The sequence below is a fragment of the Perissodus microlepis genome, chromosome 13, assembly GCF_051167445.1.
Source record: "Perissodus microlepis isolate ML-2025 ecotype Zambia chromosome 13, ASM5116744v1, whole genome shotgun sequence".
NCBI classification, from domain to species: domain Eukaryota; kingdom Metazoa; phylum Chordata; class Actinopteri; order Cichliformes; family Cichlidae; genus Perissodus; species Perissodus microlepis.
The window spans coordinates 19895076-19917063 of NC_140473.1; the positions used below are offsets into that span (position 1 = coordinate 19895076).

General features: G+C 39.8%; 3 protein-coding genes across 4 annotated transcripts; 2 read left to right on the top strand and 1 right to left on the bottom strand.

Annotated features, from left to right (window-relative positions):
- Positions 1–258: 258 nt before the first annotated feature.
- ikzf5 (IKAROS family zinc finger 5) lies at positions 259–5215 on the top strand. Of its 2 annotated transcripts, none has more exons than XM_084948976.1 (4): positions 259–712; positions 884–1050; positions 1956–2132; positions 2209–5215. In XM_084948976.1, exons 2-4 carry the CDS (start codon positions 918–920, stop codon positions 3171–3173), a joined length of 1275 nt encoding a protein of 424 aa, XP_084805102.1. In that variant the 5' UTR covers positions 259–712; positions 884–917; the 3' UTR covers positions 3174–5215. The 2 variants fall into 2 exon arrangements, with proteins under 2 accessions (XP_084805102.1, XP_084805103.1); XM_084948977.1 differs by having other exon boundaries at positions 1959–2132.
- Positions 5216–5339: 124 nt separating this feature from the next.
- cuzd1.1 (CUB and zona pellucida-like domains 1, tandem duplicate 1) lies at positions 5340–10144 on the bottom strand. The gene is made up of 16 exons (XM_084948975.1): positions 10079–10144; positions 9882–9980; positions 8875–8913; positions 8689–8787; positions 8500–8547; positions 8321–8419; positions 8094–8123; positions 7905–8003; positions 7780–7812; positions 7554–7695; positions 7180–7385; positions 6790–6965; positions 6465–6695; positions 6218–6378; positions 5590–5834; positions 5340–5503 (listed from the first exon to the last, which is right to left on the bottom strand). The coding sequence occupies exons 1-16, from the start codon at positions 10131–10133 to the stop codon at positions 5457–5459; spliced, it is 1809 nt and encodes a 602-aa protein (XP_084805101.1). The 5' UTR covers positions 10134–10144; the 3' UTR covers positions 5340–5456.
- Positions 10145–16775: 6631 nt separating this feature from the next.
- agt (angiotensinogen) lies at positions 16776–21045 on the top strand. Its single transcript, XM_084947841.1, has 7 exons — positions 16776–16894; positions 18116–18570; positions 18719–19085; positions 19466–19590; positions 19697–19845; positions 20075–20231; positions 20320–21045. Exons 2-7 carry the CDS (start codon positions 18154–18156, stop codon positions 20494–20496), a joined length of 1392 nt encoding a protein of 463 aa, XP_084803967.1. The 5' UTR covers positions 16776–16894; positions 18116–18153; the 3' UTR covers positions 20497–21045.
- The last annotated feature ends 943 nt before the right edge of the window (positions 21046–21988 follow it).

The window sequence follows — 21988 nt, forward strand, 5'->3', positions numbered from 1 at the left end:
ATCCATATAAACATGACAGTGTGCTTGAATAACAACTGTACTGGGAAATAACAACACAATTATAGGATTTTTATTTTTTTTTTAAATCCTAAGCATTTTTAAGTAGCTATCAAGATATCTAAAACAAGATTTTATAGTACTGTGCAAAAGCCTTCAGCTACCTCCAGTTTCTTTGTATTTGTCTTTTGTATCTGTAACTAACATATCACGCGTTCCTGGGTTTGTTGGAGCTTTATTCGTAGGAACTCTCGTTTTACACTGTAGCTGTGGCAGGAGGGTTTTTGCGGACGGACACAGAGTGAACTTTAACCCCGGTAAAATGGGTATTGTTTTGATTTAGCAGGCTTCTTTTTCGTGTGAATAATTACTAGTTTGTCGACAGAGGGAAACATTTAATCGCTCCAGTATTATTGAGGATCTAGTTAAGCGTAAATAATGATCAGAAATCCGGGGTAGCTCTTTAACAGAGATGCTTTCTTCAAGATAAGCTAAAGTTAGCTTTTCGGCTAATGTAGCGTAGCTTTGGTAACAACATCGCGAAGATGAGGAGCGCCGTGTAGGACAGACGGAGCAGACGTCGGAAAGCGGCGATTTCCTGCTTGTCAATCATATTATCCCAGGGTTATCCTGTCTGTGTGTCTGGATTACCACAAAACAGAATTTCAGATCAAACCCATCGAAACATTTAAGTCGCTTTTTTAGCTTTGAAGAGGTGGGTGTGCTTCTTTTAAAATCCGCTAGCTGATGATGGTCATGCTTTGACTTTTTCAAATCTGGTTGTTTTCCTGTAATCTTTTACTTAAACAATTCAGAAAATTGTTCCTCCGACCTCGCGTGTCTTCGTCTTTGCTGGTCAGTAACACGTGTCTGAACGTCTTTTTAGTGTTGGACCTTTGCATCACTCGTACATTCTTTCGATGGGGGAGGAAAAACCGGACACGCTGGACTTTGTGAAGGATTTTCAGGAGTATCTGAGCCAGCAAACTCAACATGTCAACATGATATCAGGCTCTGTCAGCGGCGTCAAGGAGGCGGATGAGCTGCCAGCAGGTAACAAGAAGCTGTGTTTGTAACGCTCGATTAATTTTGTGTGCTTTGTGGTGCAGTTTGAATCAGGATGAGTCCATTTCAAATCCCCGTAGGCCGTCTGCTCGACCATCTCAGATATGCCTAAAAACCTTATGGTTCAAGGATTGGACATATACAATTATTGCTGTGAAATTTTAGCTTCATTTATTAAATAGTTTTGAAGATTTTTTTTATATGACCGACTGACTTGAAATAGCCTGTAAATTTCTCTTACCATAAAAGTGAATCCTGATCTGTAATTTTGAACAGATGCATCAAAAATGGTTAAGTATGGCCTTGTTAAAATATGGGAAGAAAAGTTCCATACACTTTTTAACAAGAAAATCACAAAGATTAAAAAAATGTTCTTCTAATTCAATTTTTACTTCTAGTTTGAGCAAATATGACAGGTACCACAAAAGATTAAAAAAAAAAAATACCAGTAGATGTTACTGTCCATGTAGAACAAAATCTTTGCATTTCCAGATGGTGCTGTATAACTGACAAGGTAATTTTGTTGAATTATTTTGATGTTTTTTTTTTTTGTTTTTTTTTAAACCTACTGCACAAGGACGAGTTGTTCCATTCAGGTGAAGTTTAAATTATATAAACTCAGCAAGTACCAATGTAAAATCTGTAAAACAACTATGAGGGATTAGTAATTGATTTCACGTAAGTAGTCTTGCAAAGCCAAGATGCTGTTGACACTAGAAGTCCAATACAAGACCCTAACCCCCTACCCCAACCCAAACCCTAAAACTGCCACAACTGCTGCAGGCAAGCAGGGGTCAGGAAGTTATTATTATTATTATTATTATGTATGTATTTATGTATTTATTTATTTATTTATTGTCTATGTACAAAAATCCTTTTCATTTTCCTATAAGCAGACTGCAGTCAGAATGGACTGGATCACCCCTCAGTGGACATGTCATTGGAGGACAACTCAGGGATCCTGGTAGATGGTTTCGAGAGGACCTATGATGGCAAGCTCAAGTGCCGCTACTGCAACTATGCTACCAGAGGCACAGCACGGCTCATTGAACACATTCGAATTCACACAGGTAAGATTAAAACGGCTAATCTCCAGGAGGTAACACTGATGAGATTTCGGTGCTCAGCTTGTTTTCTTTTGAACAGGAGAGAAACCTCACCGCTGCCACCTCTGCCCATTTGCTTCGGCCTACGAGCGTCACCTGGAGGCCCACATGAGATCGCACACTGGCGAGAAGCCTTACAAGTGTGAGCTGTGCTCATTCCGCTGCAGCGATCGTAGCAACTTATCACACCATCGCCGGAGACGTCACAAACTCCTGCCAATGAAAGGCGCCCGCTCACTGTCCCATAAGAAGATGCTGAGTGTTTTACAGAAAAAAGCCAGTTCATTGGGCTATGGCCGCAGGCTCCTCATCAATTTCAGCCCCCCTTCTATGGTGGTGCACAAGGCTGACAATGTGAACGACTTCTCCCATGAGTTGCCCCACTTACGTCAGGAAACCTATGATAATCAAAGTCGAGCAGGCGAGGATGCTCTCTCCGCAAACCAAAATCACCATCACCATGATATGGTCGTGGATAACCCCCTGAACCAGTTGTCTACTCTGGCAGGCCAGTTGGCCAGTCTCCCCTCAGAGTCCCAGCCCCAGACTCAGCCTTCGATGTCTCCAGGAGCAGAGTCTATCATTGATGAGAAGCCATTCCTCATCCAGCAGCCACACCCTGCCACGGCTCCTGTTGCTGTGACAGCCAATATGGCCCATGCTTCTTCCTCATCCCCAATCCCCCCAGAACCCCGGGCTCCTCCCCACAGTAATTGCAGTCCTGGAGCGGGACCGTGCAGCGAGCACAGTGGGCGCACCAGCACCCCTAGTATCTCCAACAGCCAGCCCAGTACGCCAGCTCCCGGCCTGTCCGCCCCACTTCAGGACCCCCACATGCTGCATCACTGCCAGCACTGTGATATCTACTTCCCTGACAACATCCTCTACACCATTCACATGGGCTGCCATGGCTACGAGAACCCATTCCAGTGCAACATCTGCGGCCACAAGTGCAAGAGCAAGTACGACTTTGCCTGCCACTTTGCACGCGGGCAACACAAGTAATGGATGAATGAGGAAAACTTTAAAAGAACTTTTAATGGACTCCTATGTTTTATTATTTCTATAGTAATATTATTTATTTATCTTTCATTTGGCCTTTATGTAGCCTTGTCTTTGAAAGTTGTACTTAAACAGGAAAATAGCAACATTCAGATGAATTTTGTATAGTTAAAGGTGCCCATTCAAGTGTATTACAAAGGGATGGTCAGTGTTTTTAACAGGTTGAGAATTTATTTGTGAACAGCAGTTGCAGTGACATTCACCTACTGTCATTGATCAGGAAAAAGCTTGACTATTTAGTGAAATGTAAGACACTTTATTCAAGGCTACTAAATTTACCACGTTGGTTTCAATCTTCTTTTTCCTTTGGTATAAAAAAGAAAAGGAACTTTGCTCAAAGTGGACCTTCCCCCACAGGCAAACAGATCAGATTTTTTCTACAAGTTAAAACCAGTGACTGCTGAATGAGTAACTTTCAGCTATTTGGCAGTTTCTTGTAGATGATCTTTTAATGTTGCATTTGGGAATGGAACAGGTGAAACACTGCAAGAATGAGGCAACATAGGATTTTGAAATTGATACCCTGGGTGTATCCTGCAAAAAATCCCAGCTCCCATCCCAGTGACGTTGACCTTAAGGTCAAGGTCAGACGTCAAGTTTCAAAACTTGAAATTGATGCTATAGATGCATCTTATAGGATGAGGGGTAGCACTGACAGCGCCCAGTGTTCAGTGTTGTATTCACTGAAATCTCTGTAAACACAGTACTGCATAATTGTTGCTTGCTTGCCAAGAGAGTGAAAGAGGGAAGGTCTACTAGAATATCAAATTTGCATTAACAACATGTCCCTTTCCCAAAATTAGAAAGTTGTAAAAAAAAAAAAAAAAAGAAAGAAACTCCACACAAATAAATTCTCAATACTCCTGGAGCTTTAACCAAGTATTGCTCTAATATTACTAACTCAGGAGTGACACTGTTGGCCTTGAGGTATCTTTGTTAAGCCGCCTTGTAGAAATTATTTCAGTGCTTGGTGTATTTTTTACAATTTCTTTGCAGTGCCTGATATAGTCACTTTCTTGAGTAGATAGAAAGGACTGTTACTTCGAAGATGAATAGATTTATTGTTACACTAGCCTCTTCTTATTGTAACCAACAGACCCAGAACCTTAGGAAAAAAAGTTTGGCCATTGTAGTTTTCTATGGTAGCCATGATTTATTTTTGATTTTTTGCCAAAATTCTGCTACATGAATGCTGCTAACTAACGTAAGAATCAGTGCCAGCTGTACTATAAAGATGGCATTGAGAGTAAAATCTGGCCAAACTGTGTATCACTGGTTTTTGGTCAGCCAGCTAAGTTGTCAACCTAGACCATATTTGAAGTTGTGTTGTTTTGAAGTTCCTCCAGACAGTGCCGTTTCCTGAAATCCATCCTAGTAGCTCCACTTACTTTGTCAGAAGGGTTTTGTGGACCCTTTTAACTGCATCATGTCACTTTCTGACCTTTCGATATTGTATGAAGTCACTTTAATATCCAGTATCTCCATGTTTAGGACAGAATTACAAAGTCTTGTGTCTCATGTGAACACGTTCAGAATGGCCACATAGCACTGGGTTGCCACGTTTTAGCCTCTGTGTTTACACACGCTGAGATTTCCAATTCATCATATTGATCCCAGTGATTTTTCTGAATATTTACTGAGTATTGTATTCTGAATGGTTGGATAGATGTTCAGTGTCGAGCAAAACCGTGCCGCAGTTAAGACTGCTCCTTTAGCGAGATTGTCCTGTGTCTTGGGTACTGTTGTCTGTTGCTTAGCAACATGTGTGAAGAACATAGTTATCTGTTTTTAGGACCACCTTGTTACCTTACTTACCAGTAATGGGGGCATCCAGTAATGACTGCCTTATGTTCTCTCATTGTGTCGTAGGTTCGTAGGTAATCGTGAATGTTTAAGCCTTCTGGCAGTGACATCCCTCTGGGATGGTGAATCATTGTGAGATGGATTAATCTAACTAATTTATAAGTAAAGTGTTTTCTAACTGAGTTGTGGTATGTCTTCTTGTTTTTTGTTTTGTTTTTTTGTTTGTTTTGTTTTCAAGAACAAAAATCAACCACTGTCCTTTTATTACAGGACGATGACAGTTGACATAATGAACAAAAACACATATTGTCTTTTGATGATGCCTTTATTCATGTAATGCAAGAAAAAGAAAAAAAAGAAAGGGTGGATAATATTCAGTGTTAGAGTGAAGGCGTGAAGAAGAGGGAGAGAGGTAGAGAAGATTTAAGTTTCTTTCTGCTCATCAGTCGCATCTTCCTTTTTCTCAGGGTCTAGAATTAAAAAAACATAAGATACTTTGTTCACTTTTTGTTCTTCTAGCACAAGAATTCAAAACAAAGTACAAAGTCGCACTTACCTAAGAGGTGAATGGGACCCACAACCAGAGTTTCACTCTCATGTTCAGACCCCACGTCTCTGGCCACTCGCTTGGTGCATCCGCGGCGGCAGCGGGAGTTGTAGTCGGAGGCTGGACATATTAGGACCTTGCACTGGAGGTACACGTCTTCTGTGGCCCGCAAGAACTGGAAGGCCTTAAATGTGAAACGAGCAAACGGGCTGGTGCCAGTAGTGTAGGCATAGTAGGTGTTATCTATTGGACAACTGAGAATGATAAAGAAAGAGATGTTACTGGAAAATACACGCATTACTGGTTTGTTTTTTGTTTACAAAAAGAGACCATTATTTAGATAAAGTGGTGGAACAATTAATTTATTCTAAAATAATGTCCTTTTATGAGATCATTGTATCTTTTAAATTGTATCTGTGAAATCCTAATATTTAAAGTAAGCATAGCTGGAGTATAAGCTACAGATATCTCAAAAGTATACTAAATTATAGTGCTTATTAAATATTGTACTTTTTTTCAGTTATTTTCACTGGGAGTTTTAGTATTGACAACACAAATCCCTTTGTTCTTATTGTGGACAAAAAGCCAGTGTAGTTGGCGAATTAATCTGACCCGTGGAGGGCACTCATTATCTTACCCATTGCGAACCAAGTAGTAGGGTCTTGACTGGAAATCAAAGGCTGATGGTGATGCTACACAGGTGTCAATAAAGAGGACCAGACTGCTGTCACCTCTCCTCATATCGATTTCAATATACAAGTTCTGGTTTAGTGTTATCTCATATGGAAGTTGAGTCACCTGAGCGTGAAAGAAAATTATCAGCATCATATAACTGTAACGATAGGAGTTTTCTCTCTAGTCAAACCTTTACTGCCCAAACACACCTGATAGTAGAAGCTGCTGGATTGGTAGAAAACCATGCTGGTATTGTATCTGCCTGTGCCCGTTATGGTGGTATTCTCTAGTTCACGGACCTCGTATAAAATCTGAGATACCGAGTCTTGCTCCATTCGGCAGTTGACGTTTAGCTTAAAGTTAGACTGGCGTGTGATCTCGCCGTAGTTGGAGTTGTAGGCACGAAGACTGTTTGTGTACACAATTTTGCCATTCTCAAACTGTTCAGGGAAGAAGATCAGTTGTTTTGAAAATTATAAAATACTGTTGTTAATGGGGTTTTTTGTTGTTTTTAGAAAGTTTTGGGGTTCCTACCTCTCTTGTGTTGCCACAAGTGTTGAGAGGAAAACTGAAGACCACATTGTAATAGGAAATCTGGGGTCTGCAGTGTGGGTCGTTCAGGTACAGGCTGTGACCATCATAACCCAAACTGTTCAAGTAAGACTTCTCAATCACGATGTTCATGTTGTCTGAGGAGCAGTCCACTCGACCTGACAGCATGTTGTTAACAAGATTGGTACAGCAGCTTGAATTTTTTTTAGGGTTTGTCGGTCCCACATTTTGGTTCTTATTGAATTATTATTCAGCCACTTTTTACAGTATGAAAAATGGTACAGATGTGCATGATGTTTTAAAAAAGAAAAAAGATATAATCAAAGAAGCAGAGGCCAAAATAGCCCGACTTTTACTTCCTAATAAGCGTACCTGAGCTTGGTGTCAAAGAGCTCGTGAACTCGGCGTTGAAACCTCGACCAACCATAGAACCGTCAGTCCGGAAGACCACAGTCATATAGTTGGAAGTGGAGAAGAAAGTGCTCAGACTGTTGTTGCAGACTTTGCCCAAAAATGGTGAATAAACATATGGCCCATCATAGATTTCAATGTAGTCGCAGGAACAGCAGTTTTCCAGCCTGTGTTTTTTTTAAACACAATAAAAGCCATAAATTAGAAATTAGCTTAAAAGTTGAAACATAGATCTAGATTTAAAAAAAAGAAGATCTACATGTAACTTCTGTCTTCACATGATTGATCCATCTGTGCCTCACATAACGATGCTGCTCATTTTTCTATTTACTTACTGTAGGAATGTGAATTGCAGGAAGATTCTTTGGTCGTATGCAGCTCTTAGTTGCCACATGCAGTAGGCATTGTCATGATAGTAGCTGGGATAGTTAGGGCTAGAGAAGGTGCCAGAGCCAAACAGATTGCCTCCACATGACCCTGTTGAATGTTAATAAAATAGCACAAGTGTCACTGCAATGACCAAAACTGCTCCAGACTAATTCTGCACATCGAGGACCCTACCTGTTGGCTCCCTAGTTGAGACTAAGCAGTAGGCTGTTTAAAGGGAGAAATGAAGGTTTTAGATACTTTCTTTTTAGGTAATATTGCAATCAATGTATGTTGAGATTGCTTGACGAGATACCCACAGTAGTAGTCATAACAACAGTTTCCATAGTATTCACATGAGCTTGAGCAGGAACAGCTTCCCATGTAACTGCCACAGTTGTATCGACAAGAGGGTTGAGCTGAGGGACACAGAAATCATTTCAGTAAGCTTTCTCGCCAGAGGCATTAACAGTTTCTGGTTTTACTCGAGGTCACTGAGGTTTTCGTACCTGTGGTAAAGTCAGGAGACTGGCAGTAATCTAGAAGAAGTGAAGAAAATAATTACAACATTAGATCAACTTACTTACTGTCAGGAATTTACTTATTTTATGGGCATCATCGTAAGTTGATTTAAATAATACAGCAAATACAGTGAATTTTATAGCCATACACTATACTGTTGAGCAGGAACTGTGATCACCATTTGCAGTGACATTCTCGTCTGAGCTTTACTTACAGTAGTAGTCATTGCAGCAATTTCCATAGTATTCACAAGAGCTTGAGCAGGAGCAGTTTCCGATGTTCCAGCCACAGTTGTATTGACATGAAGGCTGTTCTGTGGGGAGTAATAGTGTGTTTGAATAATTGGTATGTTTAATTTTTTTTGTCATTCAGTCTGTTGAGAGATTGTCATACCTGTAACAGGCATGGTAGTGGGCATGTCAGTAGACCATTGGCAGTATGCTACATGACAGAGGAAAGAAAATATTTTGACTTTTTGCCAGTTTAACCTTTTCTTACTTATTTAATGTGCTTGTTTAACAAACCGCTTATTCACATTATGTTAATATGAGCACTAATGAATTTGATGGGCTGAACACTTACAGTAGTAGTCATAACAGCAATTTCCATAGTATTCACAAGAGCTTGAGCAGGAGCAGCTTCCCATGCTCCAGCCACAGTTGTATCGACACGAAGGCTGAGCTAGAAAACACATGGGGACATAAGACTACAGGCAAATCATTAAATATCAAACTATTGATTTTTTAAAAATTAAGTAAGGGTTTGCACCTGTAACGTCAGGCCACGTAGTGGTTGATGAGCAGTAATCTATTTGACAGAAAGAAGAACAGGTTTTCTAAATAAAACATAGATACATAATTCCCACACTCCCCAAAAAATATAACAAAAATTGTTGCTTTGCAGTCTGATGGGGGCAGCTTTAAAATTACAAACACAAATTTTCCCTCCAGCCTGGAGTGCCATTTATTTATATGGATTGTTTGGTTGAAGTTGTTCAGTTTTGGAGATGTCCACTGTGCAGATGTCTCCCTTCTCTTATACAGTATATAATAGAACTAAATGGTAATTGTGTTGTTGGTGCGTAAAGCACTAAAATGGGAATGTCTCTGTTCAGAAATCAGGACCAGGTTTGTCAAAGAAATATTGTAAAACCTTGTTTTGAGCAGTTTCATGCAGGGACTTTCTTTTCCCCAACATGTCAAAATGAGCCTGTTGAGGTGATTCTGATCTGGTTTGGATCACTCCTAGTTGCCTGTCTTCAGAGGTGTTCTGGGCACGCTGAACTTGGAGGAGACCCCAGGGAATGTGTTGCAAAGATTATATTTCTAATAAGGCCTGGATTCAGGATCCCCCAGGAGGAATTGGAAATTGAGGCTGGGGAGAAGGATGTCTGGAATATCTTGCATTAGCTTGTTGCCACTGCAACCCAAGTTCAGATGAGCAAAAACAAGTAAGCGGTTGGTTGTTGTTGTTGGGTTTTTTTTGTTTGTTTGTTTGTCTTCTACCAAATTGCAACTACCAAGTATATCATTCTGCAGAAGGAAAAGCAGATCTACCAGGATGCACACACAGACACAAGCAAGTATGGGTCAGTGGATAAAGCTGCTAATAACAAGGTTTGTGCATTATGACCCATTATGCAAGGGTCATAATTTCTGAAAAGAGACATTACGGCTGATCTGACCATTACACTGGAATCTGACAGACTGTTTGCTCCTGCAAGAGATGGCTGCAGAGACGGTTAACAACGTTGATCTGTAAGACTTGCCACTTACCATAGTAGTCATAGCAACAGTCACCATTATATTGACAAGAGCTTCTGCATGAACAGCTTCCCAGGTGCGTGCCACAGTTGTAACGACATGATGGCTGATCTTGAAAACAGAGAGAGATACAGTATTTAAAAAAATCTATGAGATGGCTTTTACTGAGCTGCTGCTTTAAAAATGTTTCCCCATACAGACTTTTATACCTGTGACTGGATCTGCTGTGCTTGGGCAGTAAGCTGAAACAAAGGAGCAAATCATACAGATTAAAACTCAACAGTTTATCTTTGGCTCCACCCCCCCCACCCCCACCCCACCCCTTTGTTTTTGAATAAACGTGACTGTTTAATAGGCTGTGTAAGTGTGAGACTGTTGGAAGTGTGGCAGCACACCTGTAGTGCAAGAAAAAATTATTTTCATTGGAAAGTGTGATCATAGTGAGCAGCGCCTCCTTCTGCTGAGCTTTGAAGGACAGAATACTTACAGTAGTAGTCATGACAACAGTTGCCGTAGTATTCACAAGAGCTAGTACAGGAACAGCTTCCCAGGTGTGCGCCACAGTTGTAAAGACATGAGTACAGATCTGGAAGACAACATTTATTTATAGCTTTTAATCTAATTTTTTTTTAAACAGCATCTTTACTTAATTCTTTTTATTTACCTGTTGTTGCTGCTGTTTCTGGCATATCTGTTACTGTTGTGGATGCGCAGTGATCTGTGGGATAAAGATTTTAAGATCTAGTTTCTTTTATGTTTGTGTGTATCATAACAGGCACGTTGGGTCAGGAAAGAAGAAAAAGAAACATACTCTGATCATGCTGTTTTCAAATATTTGGGTACTATATTTTCTTATTCATGAATTATTTATCGTATTTAGTTTGTATACCTCGTTCCACAAAATAAAGTACAAGTTGCGCAAATTGTCATTAAATACAGGCCCTGAATAAATGCGTTTTGGTACTTTTCAGCATTGCTTACCTTCGTAGTCATAGCAACAGTCCCCTCTGTAAACACAGCTCGAAGAGCAAGAGCAATATCCAACCTGGTAACCACAGTTGTGAATGCAGGAACCTCCAGCTTCAAGGAGGATAGACAAAAAAGACAAAAAAAATCCCATTAATTAAAATCTCAAGATTATGATTTTTACTTCTTTTTTGCTTGTTTGTTTTCTTTCACTGACAATAAAATCCATAAATAAACTGGAGACATGGTACCTAACTTTATTTATAAAGGTATCATAACAGGTGTGACTTACACACAACTCTGTAAGAAGCACGAAATCCTGTGTTTCTTACACTGCTATCACTCCTGAAGCGCACAGTCAAATAATAACCGGTGGAATAGAAAGTGTTGTTTTTGGTGTTGTTACATGTCTTTCCCAGAAGCCGGTTTCCAGTACTGGAGCCATCATAGACGTAAACATAATCATATCCACACTCAGTGCTGTGATTAACACAAAACAAGAACACAACTTTGAATTAAAAGTCACCATAATACAACCAAAGTAAAGAGTGATCACACTCATCCTAGGTATGGAAAAACATTTGCTTACTTTACATCTGACAGCTCCAGCTGAATAATTTGATTGCCTGGTCTGATGTACCATATACAGTCAGAATTGTCTGGGTACAGGTTTGGATAGTTGGGGCTGTAAAAACTGCCACTGCTGCCATACAGGTAATCACCACATCCTGAAGTAACACAGAATCATTAAAAAAAAATCTATTAAATAAATGTTAAAAAGCTAATCAATTAACAATAAGTTTTGTGGACAGTCAGTTTAACATTTTAGTTGTTTGAATGTATAAGATTGTAACTGCTACAGCATAAACAGATATCCAGAACTATAATATTATTTATAAACTTTATATGCATGTGTCATATATACAAATTCTAAAGAAAACAAATTGGCCCAGAATCATGAATGTATTGCACAATTTGCATTTGTTGCATCAGCAACGGGTGCATTGAAAAAAAATTGTATGTAGGTGTTGTCTCATTACCTTTAGCAGTAAGTGGCTCTTAGCTGTTTAGCTAGCTGCACTGACACAGGGAAATCTAGCTGTTAGCCGTAATGTTCGGGTTTCTAAAGCACTTCATAAATGAGACCAGTGTGGAGGAGAACCTGTTTGAGTCAGGTGACAGGTGGTTCACTGGATCTACTAGCTGGAGTCAGAATCAGCCGATGCTATCAGTGGTTTTTATTCAATAAAATAATCTTTCTCTTCCCAAGTACATCCAACCAGTTTACAACAAAAGAGATTTTTAGCTGGTTCTGTTATTAGTTAGCTATATGAACTAATGTAAGTCAGTTGATTGCAACCAACCAACTCAGGTTCTGTACTGAAAAAGATGGCGCTAAACATGTTTTAAAAACTTTAACATGTAGCACTTGTTTCTTAATTCCAGCTACACTGTTACATTTATGTCGGTTTGTGTAAATTAACTGTTTCAGTGTGTAAATTAGCCTTTATACATTTAGCTTTCATGTCCATTTTAAAAAAATCTCTCTAATACTCTGTTTTGTTCATGACTGTTATTTGATGTAAACTGTTGACCACAGCGATTAAATGAACAATATTAAGACAGACAAAGGCAGACAAAGACAGTCCCATATATCTTTCCTTTTACCTGAATAACCTGGTGTAGTTTCCCCATAATCTCCTGAAGTTTCCCAATAATCTGCTGTAGTCCACCAATAACGAGCAGCGTCGCCACGATCTACACCTGATGGATAATGACATAAAGATAACATCAATTTCAGACTACAAATGCAGCACCGCAGCAGCGCCATCAAATTGCAAAATGTTGTTGAAAATATCAAATGACAAAATAACAAATTTTCTTGAAAATCCAAAAAGAAAAAAAGCATGATAAGAAACGAATGGAAAGTACCTTGCACCTGATGTGTGATGAGCACACCACAAAGGAACAAGAGAGTCCACATGTTTGTATTCGTTCACCTTCCAATTTGTCAGAGGTACTGAGCATTGCAGCTTATATACTCAGCAGCCGACTCAGACACTTTGTTTTAGCACCTACAAAATTACTGATATCACCAAATGTTTAGTGAGATTACCCATTAATCCTGTCCATGAGAACCACACACTTGTTTAATTATAATAAAAGGTGTGCAAATATTTTTCAGTCTAGTTTTAGGATATGTTTTAATGTATTTGCTTAAGATATACATGAGAGTTTCAGGAACTTGATAATAAAGCTGAGTTTTTTTCTAATATCAACTTCAATAACATCAGTGTTTGCTGAATAACTGTTATAAAGGTGTAACTATTTTCACATTTGGATTCTAGGGAAGGAGCTGAGTAAATCTGGAGGGGTTTTTCACTGAGAATTTTAAAATGAATTGAAAAATGAGAATTTTAAGCAGGGTTTAATAGATTAAAGTTAAATTGCTTTTTTTTTTTTTTGCTTTTTTTTTTGCCTGTCCCGTTTGGTTCTTTTGCCATCAGAATTATTATTGTCTAAAGGCAAAGAAAGATGCCCAACAAATTTACTTTACCAAATGGACCATCCCAGCCTTGCCGTATTGGTCTATTTGATTCACCTTTGTTTTTATTGTTTATTTTATTTTATTTATTTTATTTTATTTTCACTTACTACACATGGGACAGACATGACTGGGGGAAAGAAAAGGGAGAAAGAAAGAGGTAGGGAAAGAAAAACAGCGGGGAAGAGGAACAGTGATAAAGGGCAAAAAACAAAAACTAACAGACAAAAAATACATATATCAATCACCTGGATCACCTGTTGAGAAAGAAAAAGAGAAAACAAGCAAAAAGAAAGAGAGCAATATAATAAACAACATCATCATGATAATATATGTGAATATAACAGTAAATACTAAATATTGAATATTATTGTGCAGCACGTAGGATCGACAGCGCACAGTGTGCTTTGAGGTAGGAGCCAAAAAGGGTGGACTTGTATTTAAAAGGTTCCTTCATGTAATGATCTGCTAGAGGGTGTGGGGGGGCATAGCCCTGTCCTCCAGGGCATGAAGCAGGTATGGAGGAGATCCAGGCTCCAGATATCCAGAGAACAAGAGTCCAAGGAAGACCAACGGGCAACCATGCCACTCTCCTGGAAAGAGCTGAGGAGAGCCCCAGATGAGGGGTCACTCAGCAGCCGCGGAGCAGAAGCCAGGGGGGGTTGCAGTGACGTGCCCGTGAGCTCCGCCGGCAGCCAGCTGTGCCAGAGTGACCGAGCCCCAGGCCCAGAGGCCGAGGGCACCCCACCCCCCGAAGGGGCCTGAGCGAGCCCCAGGCTCCAGGCCCCGACAAGCAGCCACCAGGAGTGAGCCAGTGCGTACCTGGACGCCCATCCCCAGACACCAAGAACCACCAATGCACCGATGACTGAGGTTGTCTGCCACTGGCAGGGGGAGTGGTGGGGGGAGATAGGCCTCCATACAATGGAGGGCCTGAGATGACCCTAGAGAGGTGGCGTCTGATACCCGACCTGACATATAGACACAAACAAACAGGCACACACAGATACAAAAATCCATTCCCACCCTCATGCTCTCATATGCAAATAGTCAGCACTCACCCAACGTGGAGACAGACATAAATAGACACTGTACATCACAATCACACTCCCCAAGCGTACTCTATACCCCAGGTCTGGGTACCCTTGCCCCTAGAGGGGGAAAGTGCACCCAGACCCAGGTGGTGTTACCCTCTTCCCTGGGGTGGAGAGAAGCAGACCGCCCCGACTCCGCAGCAGCAGGGAGGCCCCACATTTCAGACCCCAATCGGACGGCCAACTCCTCCGCCCACTCATGTGTAGTGTTGATGCATGTCTGTTGTAAGGTGCATTTAAAACCCAGGAGGGCATGGAGTTACTTAAGTTAAATTGCATTTGAAGATTCAAATAAAAAACACATCACATACTATATACAGTAAGTGTGTGCACATATATATGTATGTTGTGTGTGTGTGTGTGTGTGTGTGTGTGTGTGTGTGTGTGTGTGTGTGTGTGTGTGTGTGTGTGTGTGTGTATTTTGGTCAGGATAAGTCATTTAACATCCACATTAAACAAATATATGGGACTGATTTCTGCCATTACTGCCTGAGTGTAATGCTGAAAAACTAGTTAATGGGTTTATTACTTCTAGGCTTGATGTTTGTAATTCATTATTATTGGTTGTGCCATGAAAAAAAAACAAAACACAATACCTCCAGTTAACCCAAAATTCTGCGGCAAGAGCACTGACAGGGACTAGAAAGAGAGCTCAAATTTCTAGCTCACTGGCTTCTTTTCATTGGCTCCATGTTAAATTCAGAATTTAATTTAATATCCTCCCTCTCATATACAAAGTCTTCAATAATCAAGACACATCATATCTTATTATCATATTATCCTCACAGAGCATTTTGCTCCCAGACTGCTGGCTTACTCGTGGATCTAGAGTTTCAGCTTTCAGGCCCCTCGGCTGTGGAACCAGCTTCCAGTTCAGATTCAGGAGGCAGACACCCTCTCTACCATAAGATTAGAGTCCAAACTTTCCTTTACAATAAAGCTTATTGTTAGACCATCCATAGTTATGTCGCAATAGGCCTAGGCTGCCATGATGCACTGAGCATTTCTTCTCTACTCCCTTTTCACTCTCCATGTGTCATTATTTAGCTCTGGCTTTGTCTCCCATAGCGTGTCCTGTCTCTCTTGAGTCTCTTCTCTTTCTCCTCACCCCCAACTGGTTGCAGCAGATGGCTGCACCTCCTTGAGTCTGTTTCTGCCTGTTAGAAAGACGTTTTTCGTTCCTACTGTTGCCAAGTGCTTGCTCACAGAGGTTCATCTGATTATTGGGATTTTCTTTCTATTGTTGTAGCTTAAAGCATCTTGAGGCACTATTTAAAAAAAATATCTGAATGGAACTGAAAGTTATTAGATATTTTAAAGGACAATTGCAGAGACTGTGATATTAGAAAAGACATACTGTATTAGTCTGAGATTAGTGACAAATAAAAGAACAATCCTTCGCACTGTTATAAACATTACATGAAGTGAAAGGTCAAATAAAATTTCTTATCCCATTAACGCTGTAACAGTGTTTGCTAAAGATAAAAGCAGGAGTGTAAAACACTTGACCTGATGATGGTTCTCTCCGCTGAGAAAATCTAGTGTGCCCTGTCCTGTTGAATCAGGTGTGAGTGTGACGGATTTTCTGTACTGTAGTCACAGATAATAATTTTAAGATAAAAAAATATGATACGCATTGTCTCATAAAGAGCTATTTGAACATTTGAAAAGTGTTTGCTTTTTTCCCAGAACAGGTGGGGTTATTTTATAGTTCTTGTTCCAATGATAACACCCTCAAGACTGATTAAAATCTTACACAGATGTCCGCAGAGTCTCTCTGTTAACCTGGCTTAGTGAGTGTTATTTTAAAAGTACACTAAAAAGGAAATGTGCATTATATGGAATGAATAATGTGAGACATATGATCCATTATGGTAAAAAGAAAAAGCAAGAAAATCTTAAAAGGGTTGAATGAAACTTGTTTCCTCAATTCCTCTTTGACGTCTAGGTTGAGCAAAAACTCCAAAGAACATACGTAATCAATACAGAACACAATATCCCCCCATACAAATAAATACATGTGCAATATGGTGACTTTTCAGTGAATCACCCTGGAAAGGTGGCAAACTGAAACAAGACTGTTTATCCCTCCTTTTCCCAATTCTTTATAGAAGCTGAGCTCTCCTTTTCACCCCATTCAGGATTTTCTTGCACCATTCTCCTAAAGTCATTATATAAAAGGGCACTGGGTAGTCTCCCAAACCTACTCTCAAACCTATTTATCTATATCTCAAGCGCTGTCTGTACAAAGCAGGATGTGAGTCATGACAGGAGAGCCCCTGACTGACTCAATGGTACTTTGGTTAATCAGTAACTAGAGTGGGAGCACACAGCTGGCCGGGTGGGTTAAAGTAAGAGTGCAGAGGAGTCAGGACCTCACTTAGCACCTCATTCACCAGCGACAACAGCAGACCCATCTGGTAAGAGAATTTTTTTTTCTTTATTTCAGTAATTGCTTTTTGATTGTGTGGTAGTTTGAACTGTTAAAGATGAGGAGGGATTTTTTTTTTCCAGAGTGCTTTGCTGAATTAAAAACTAAATGTGTTGAAAAGCAAGAATGTTTGAAATTGAAATTAAATTGAAATTTGTTTCTGAGAATTTATATATACAGAAAGAGATTTTATGAAAAATAGATTTTCAAGAAAACTATTCACATTTCTGAACCTCATAACATAAGTCGTGAAGTAGCCCATTTTTTCACCACCTCTGTAATAGGGTAAGCAGGTACACAATAGGTTAGTTGTGTATAGGAACATCGAGTGCACTGGTTTTATTGATCAGGGACCAAGGCCATGTCCTGTGGTACATGTCCTAATCGATGAAAATCTAGTGTTTGCTTACCGCTTCTAAGAGTTCATCAGTCCACACTTATGCATGTTCAAGTCAAAGGATAAAGTCCTATTTTTGCATAAGAGAGCACTTACCAAAGTCACTCTGCTTCACAGCTTTGTAGACTAATCCTTGAAAGAATTAATGAAAATTGTCACTTGACTTTAGAAAACTGTCCAGTAAAATTGGCCCTATAAAATAAATTATGCATTTATGCAGCTGTGAAAGTTTGTTTTGTACTTCTATTGATTCTTTCATTCTATGTGTTTTGGTTTTTTTTATATACTTTTTTTATATATATATATATATATATATAGAATTGTCATGTAAACACACAAATAAGTTAGTAACAAAATATAAATAAGTTGTTTTATTTATTTTAAGCACACTAAGTTTGTACCTGTCGTTGCAAGATAAATTTTTATAGGATACAAAGTTTCCCATCTTATTTGGGTCAGTGAACATATGCAAATACACACACACACACACACGTCTTCATTATCTATGTGACCTCTGTTGCCGAGGGTAATGTCTGCTCTCACTCACTGACCAGCAGGAGAGAAAGCGCACAAAGAATTCAATCAATCTCTGACATGCAGGATCTGCGGCCAGTGTTCCTGCCAGCCAATCATATACAAGCTGAAAACCAGATTGAGCCTGATTTGTGATGAAAGCTGTCGAAAAAGTCATGTAACATTCCCAGAAGACGTCAAACTCCGCGCTCTCCTAACCCGGCTGATACAGAAAATGGTCAGTTATACTTGAGGTGATTGAGGTTGAACTAACTAAATATGTGTCTCCCCCACCAACAGAGACAACTATTTTAGGGTAACTTCCAACCAAAGGTAAAATGCAGAGACTCTGGTCACCTCTTCTGGTCCTCCTACTATACTGCTGCCTCTCAGGAAGCCAAGCCAACCGAGTCTATGTTCACCCCTTCTATCTTTTTGCTGCCGAGAATGTCACCTGTGAGACCCTGCAGGCCCCCACAGTTAAGCCTCTGGAGACACTTCCTGTGGCTCCCCTTGACAATGAAGTCTTGACACCAGACCACAGGGATCCATCAAAAGTCGATGTACAGAGGCAAAACATCACAGAGAGGACAGCGGTTTTGGCAGGGCTATTAAATGCTCTGGGCCTGAGGATGTACCAGGCTCTCAGCAGCAAGCAGCACAGCACTAACACGCTCTTATCTCCAGTCAACACCTTTGGATCCCTGGTCACCTTCTACCTGGGAGCCTCCAAGAAGACAGCAGGTTCATTCCAGGTATTTATTTACTTTTGTTGTCACTGTTGAAGTAGAACCTGCTGAGCCTAGGCTATCTGTCTGACCATCCATCTGATTATTTGATTATGTCTTGTACTTTCACTCTACAAAGAAGTAAACAACCTCATTTTCATTTCTTTCTATCCAGCTTCTACTAGGCCTGAGTAGGGATACTGATGGAGCGGACTGCGTGTCCTTAATGGATGGACACAAAGTTCTTAAGACCTTGCAGGGCATTAATTCTCTTGTGGACGATGGACCCAAAGATGAAATCACTACCCAGGTTTGGGCCTTCACTCGCCAGGATGCTCAGCTGTCCGAGGACTTTATTCAAGGCACACAGGACTTGTCAGACACGTCGTTTATCCGAGGTGTGGACTTCTCCAAACCTCAGGAAGCAGAGCAGCTGGTCAACAGCTTTGTGGAGATGACGTCAGATAGGAAGGTGAAGGACATCTTCAAAGATCTGAATGCCACCAGTAACCTTCTGTTCATCACCTCCTTCAACTTCCAAGGTCTGTCTCTGTTAAGTTGATTATACAAAGTACGTAGATTAGAATTCACAATTAAAAGTTCAAACTAGCTTTCTGCAGCCTACACCAGCTTGTCAACCCCGGTACATTATGTATGGCACTAATCTATAAATATATAACTTTTTGCAGTTCTATTAATTGTGATTCTAATTACCAGTGACAGCTTTATGTGCATTGATCCAGTTGCCAAACTTCACAAATAACAATGCTGATTGTACCACAGAGATATCGGTGGGCCCCAGTCTCAGCCTTTTCATCATGGAGCATTTTCTTTCCTCAGACTTTTGCTTAAATCTCTCAAATTAAAAATATCTTTATCGTATATAGAAAATTCGAATCTGTGTTTGGTTTTGTCTCTTTAGGAAACTGGAAGAAAGCTTTCCAACCAGAGGAAACAACCTTGAAGGAGTTTCATGTGGATCAAACAACTACAGTAATGGCTCCACTGATGACCCACACGGGTCAGTATCACTACTTCAACGATAAGGTAAATCTTTGTATTTAAGAAACAAAGATTAATAACAAGTTGGTGGATTTAGCTTGTTAAAGTCATAGCGACCTGACTCTAATATTTTTGTTCTTTTATTTTGAAGATGCGGCAATGCACCATTGTGAAGCTGTCTCTGAGCAAACGCTCCTACATGTTGTTGGTCTTGCCTCATGAGGGGGTTAAACTCGGTGATGTGGAGTCAAAGCTGCGCACATACGTCATTTCTGACTGGCACCAAAACCTTCAGGAAGGGTGATTATTGAACTTTACTAGTACTAGACTTAGAATAAACTTTGACCTGAACTGTTGTTCTTTTTTTGAACAGAAACGTAGTGCCTATATGCGGTTTTTAACCTAAAAGATCAAAATAGGAGGGGAAAAAAAAGCTATGGATTTTTAAGTTCAGGTCCAATACTGTTAAAATTAAAAACAACAAAAACAACAAAACACACTCAATATAAACTCTGTCTCCCTCTTCCAGTCTCCTGGAGCTGTCACTCCCCAAGTTCTCCATGTCCTCTGTGACTGATTTGCGTGACCTGCTGACTACCACGAATCCTGAAATCGAGGCCAAACTGTTCGGCTCCGAGGCCGAGTTCAGCCAACTCAGCAACACCAAACCCTTCACCATAGATAAGGTTAGCCTGAGTAGTCAGCTTGTCATAATATAAAAATCACTCACCGTATATTTATGAGACATTAATAGACTTTCATGTCTCCTCTTAGGCCATCAACAAAGTGCTGTTTGAGATGTCAGAGGAAGGAGCAGAACCTCAGGACCAGACACAGGAAGAAGGCGTCCCTCTGAAGCTGTCCATTAACAGGCCGTTCTTTTTTTCTGTTATAGAAGGAAATTCTAACTCCATCTTTATGCTGGGGAAGATCATAAATCCTCTGCTCTAATGATATATAGTGCTTTAAGTGAACAAACCCCCCCTGACATGAAAAATTTCCCACATACCAGGACTATTTCTTTACAACGTACTTAATCATCTACAGCTTTCATTTCTGCAGGAAATCTTTCATGCTGCAGACATTGTGTTTAAATCATAGATTTGTTTTCCTTCTGAAATAATTCTCACATACAGTGCATGAGGAATTAAGTGTACCCACATGGACTAAGGATCTAACAGTGTTACTGATAGCTTTCACCCCCTTCACACACTCAGGGGTTATGTGAAACTCATTTGCAGTATTTATGAAAACATGTTACTTTAAGTTGTTTTCAAGCATAATGTGAAAATCCTAATTAGTTTTTTTTGTAAAATTTATTATAGCAGAGTTCTGTACAGTATTTGTTTCAGCAGAGTACAGGAAGTACAGTAACCACGACTGTCTGTGATGCACGGCTAGCATGTTCTATATTGTAACTAAGAGTCTATTTTTGTTTTGTTATGATTTGGTTTTGCTGAAATAAAGCATCTGTTTCCAAATACAAACAAAGTTCACTGGTTTTTAATCAGCATTTCAATTGACCTACTTAATCTGTGAGACTTGTGGGAAGTCATTTAAACAGGTAAGGAAAGTGCAGGCTATCATATTTATTCTCATATATTCTGTGCGTAAAACGATTATAGTATTAGGAATAAGCCTCTCGTACCATCACCATACCATGTAACTAAAAGTAATGAACAGGTTGTGGATTTAATAGAAAAGCAGTTACAGAGTGAGAAAATCTACTGAAATAATCCCAAAAATAATTTTAATGTAGATCGCAGCAAATTTGTAACTAAGATGTTATAAGGCCTGGCTTAAAATAAGGTTACTGTACTAGCAATTATTTATCACCGTTTACACATAATTATATACGTTAGTTAATGAGTGAAAATAATGCACATGCATGTCAGCATTACTGAAGGCTGGCTGTGATTTATAGGGTTTGAATAACTTGCTTCAGCATTCACAAAAACAAATGTTATTCTCCCGTTTAGCTTTCCTGTGCATGTAATAATGTTGCGGTTTATTAAAGGTTCATGGTCCTGCAGCGTTATTGGTATACTGAGTATAAGCATGCATGCGGTGAAAACAATGACTCATATACACTCACTGGACACTACATTAGTTACACCAAGCTAGTATGTGGTTGGACCCCCTTTTTGCTTTCAGAACTGCCTAATTTCTTCATGGCATAGATTCAACAAGGTGCTATTGTGTCAAAATGGACCATGGAAATATTACTCTGAGGAATGTTTCCATTGTCCATACTGGTGCAGATTTGTCTCGGAATTTCTGAACATCCCATTCCACCATTCAAAGGTGCTCTGTTAAGACTGAGCGATCGAGATCTGGTGACTGTGGAGGCCATTTGAGTAAAGTGTTTTCATGTTCATGAAAACATTTTCTATTTCATTTTGCAAATGTGAATTTTTCAGCAGAAAATGAGACTCATTAGACC

Coding starts and splice junctions, on each gene's coding strand:
- ikzf5 (XM_084948976.1), top strand. CDS start 918: ATGGGGGAGGAAAAACCGGACACGCTGGACTTTGTGAAGGATTTTCAG. Junction 1,051..1,955: donor GGCGGATGAGCTGCCAGCAG/GTAACAAGAAGC, acceptor TTTTCCTATAAG/CAGACTGCAGTCAGAATGGA. Junction 2,133..2,208: donor ACACATTCGAATTCACACAG/GTAAGATTAAAA, acceptor TCTTTTGAACAG/GAGAGAAACCTCACCGCTGC.
- cuzd1.1 (XM_084948975.1), bottom strand. CDS start 10,133: ATGATTTGCTCCTTTGTTTCAGCTTACTGCCCAAGCACAGCAGATCCA. Junction 8,788..8,874: donor TACGTGGCCTGACGTTACAG/GTGCAAACCCTT, acceptor TGTGTTTTCTAG/CTCAGCCTTCGTGTCGATAC. Junction 6,379..6,464: donor CCAGCAGCTTCTACTATCAG/GTGTGTTTGGGC, acceptor TTTCACGCTCAG/GTGACTCAACTTCCATATGA.
- agt (XM_084947841.1), top strand. CDS start 18,154: ATGCAGAGACTCTGGTCACCTCTTCTGGTCCTCCTACTATACTGCTGC. Junction 18,571..18,718: donor AGACAGCAGGTTCATTCCAG/GTATTTATTTAC, acceptor CTTTCTATCCAG/CTTCTACTAGGCCTGAGTAG. Junction 19,846..20,074: donor CACCAAAACCTTCAGGAAGG/GTGATTATTGAA, acceptor TCCCTCTTCCAG/TCTCCTGGAGCTGTCACTCC.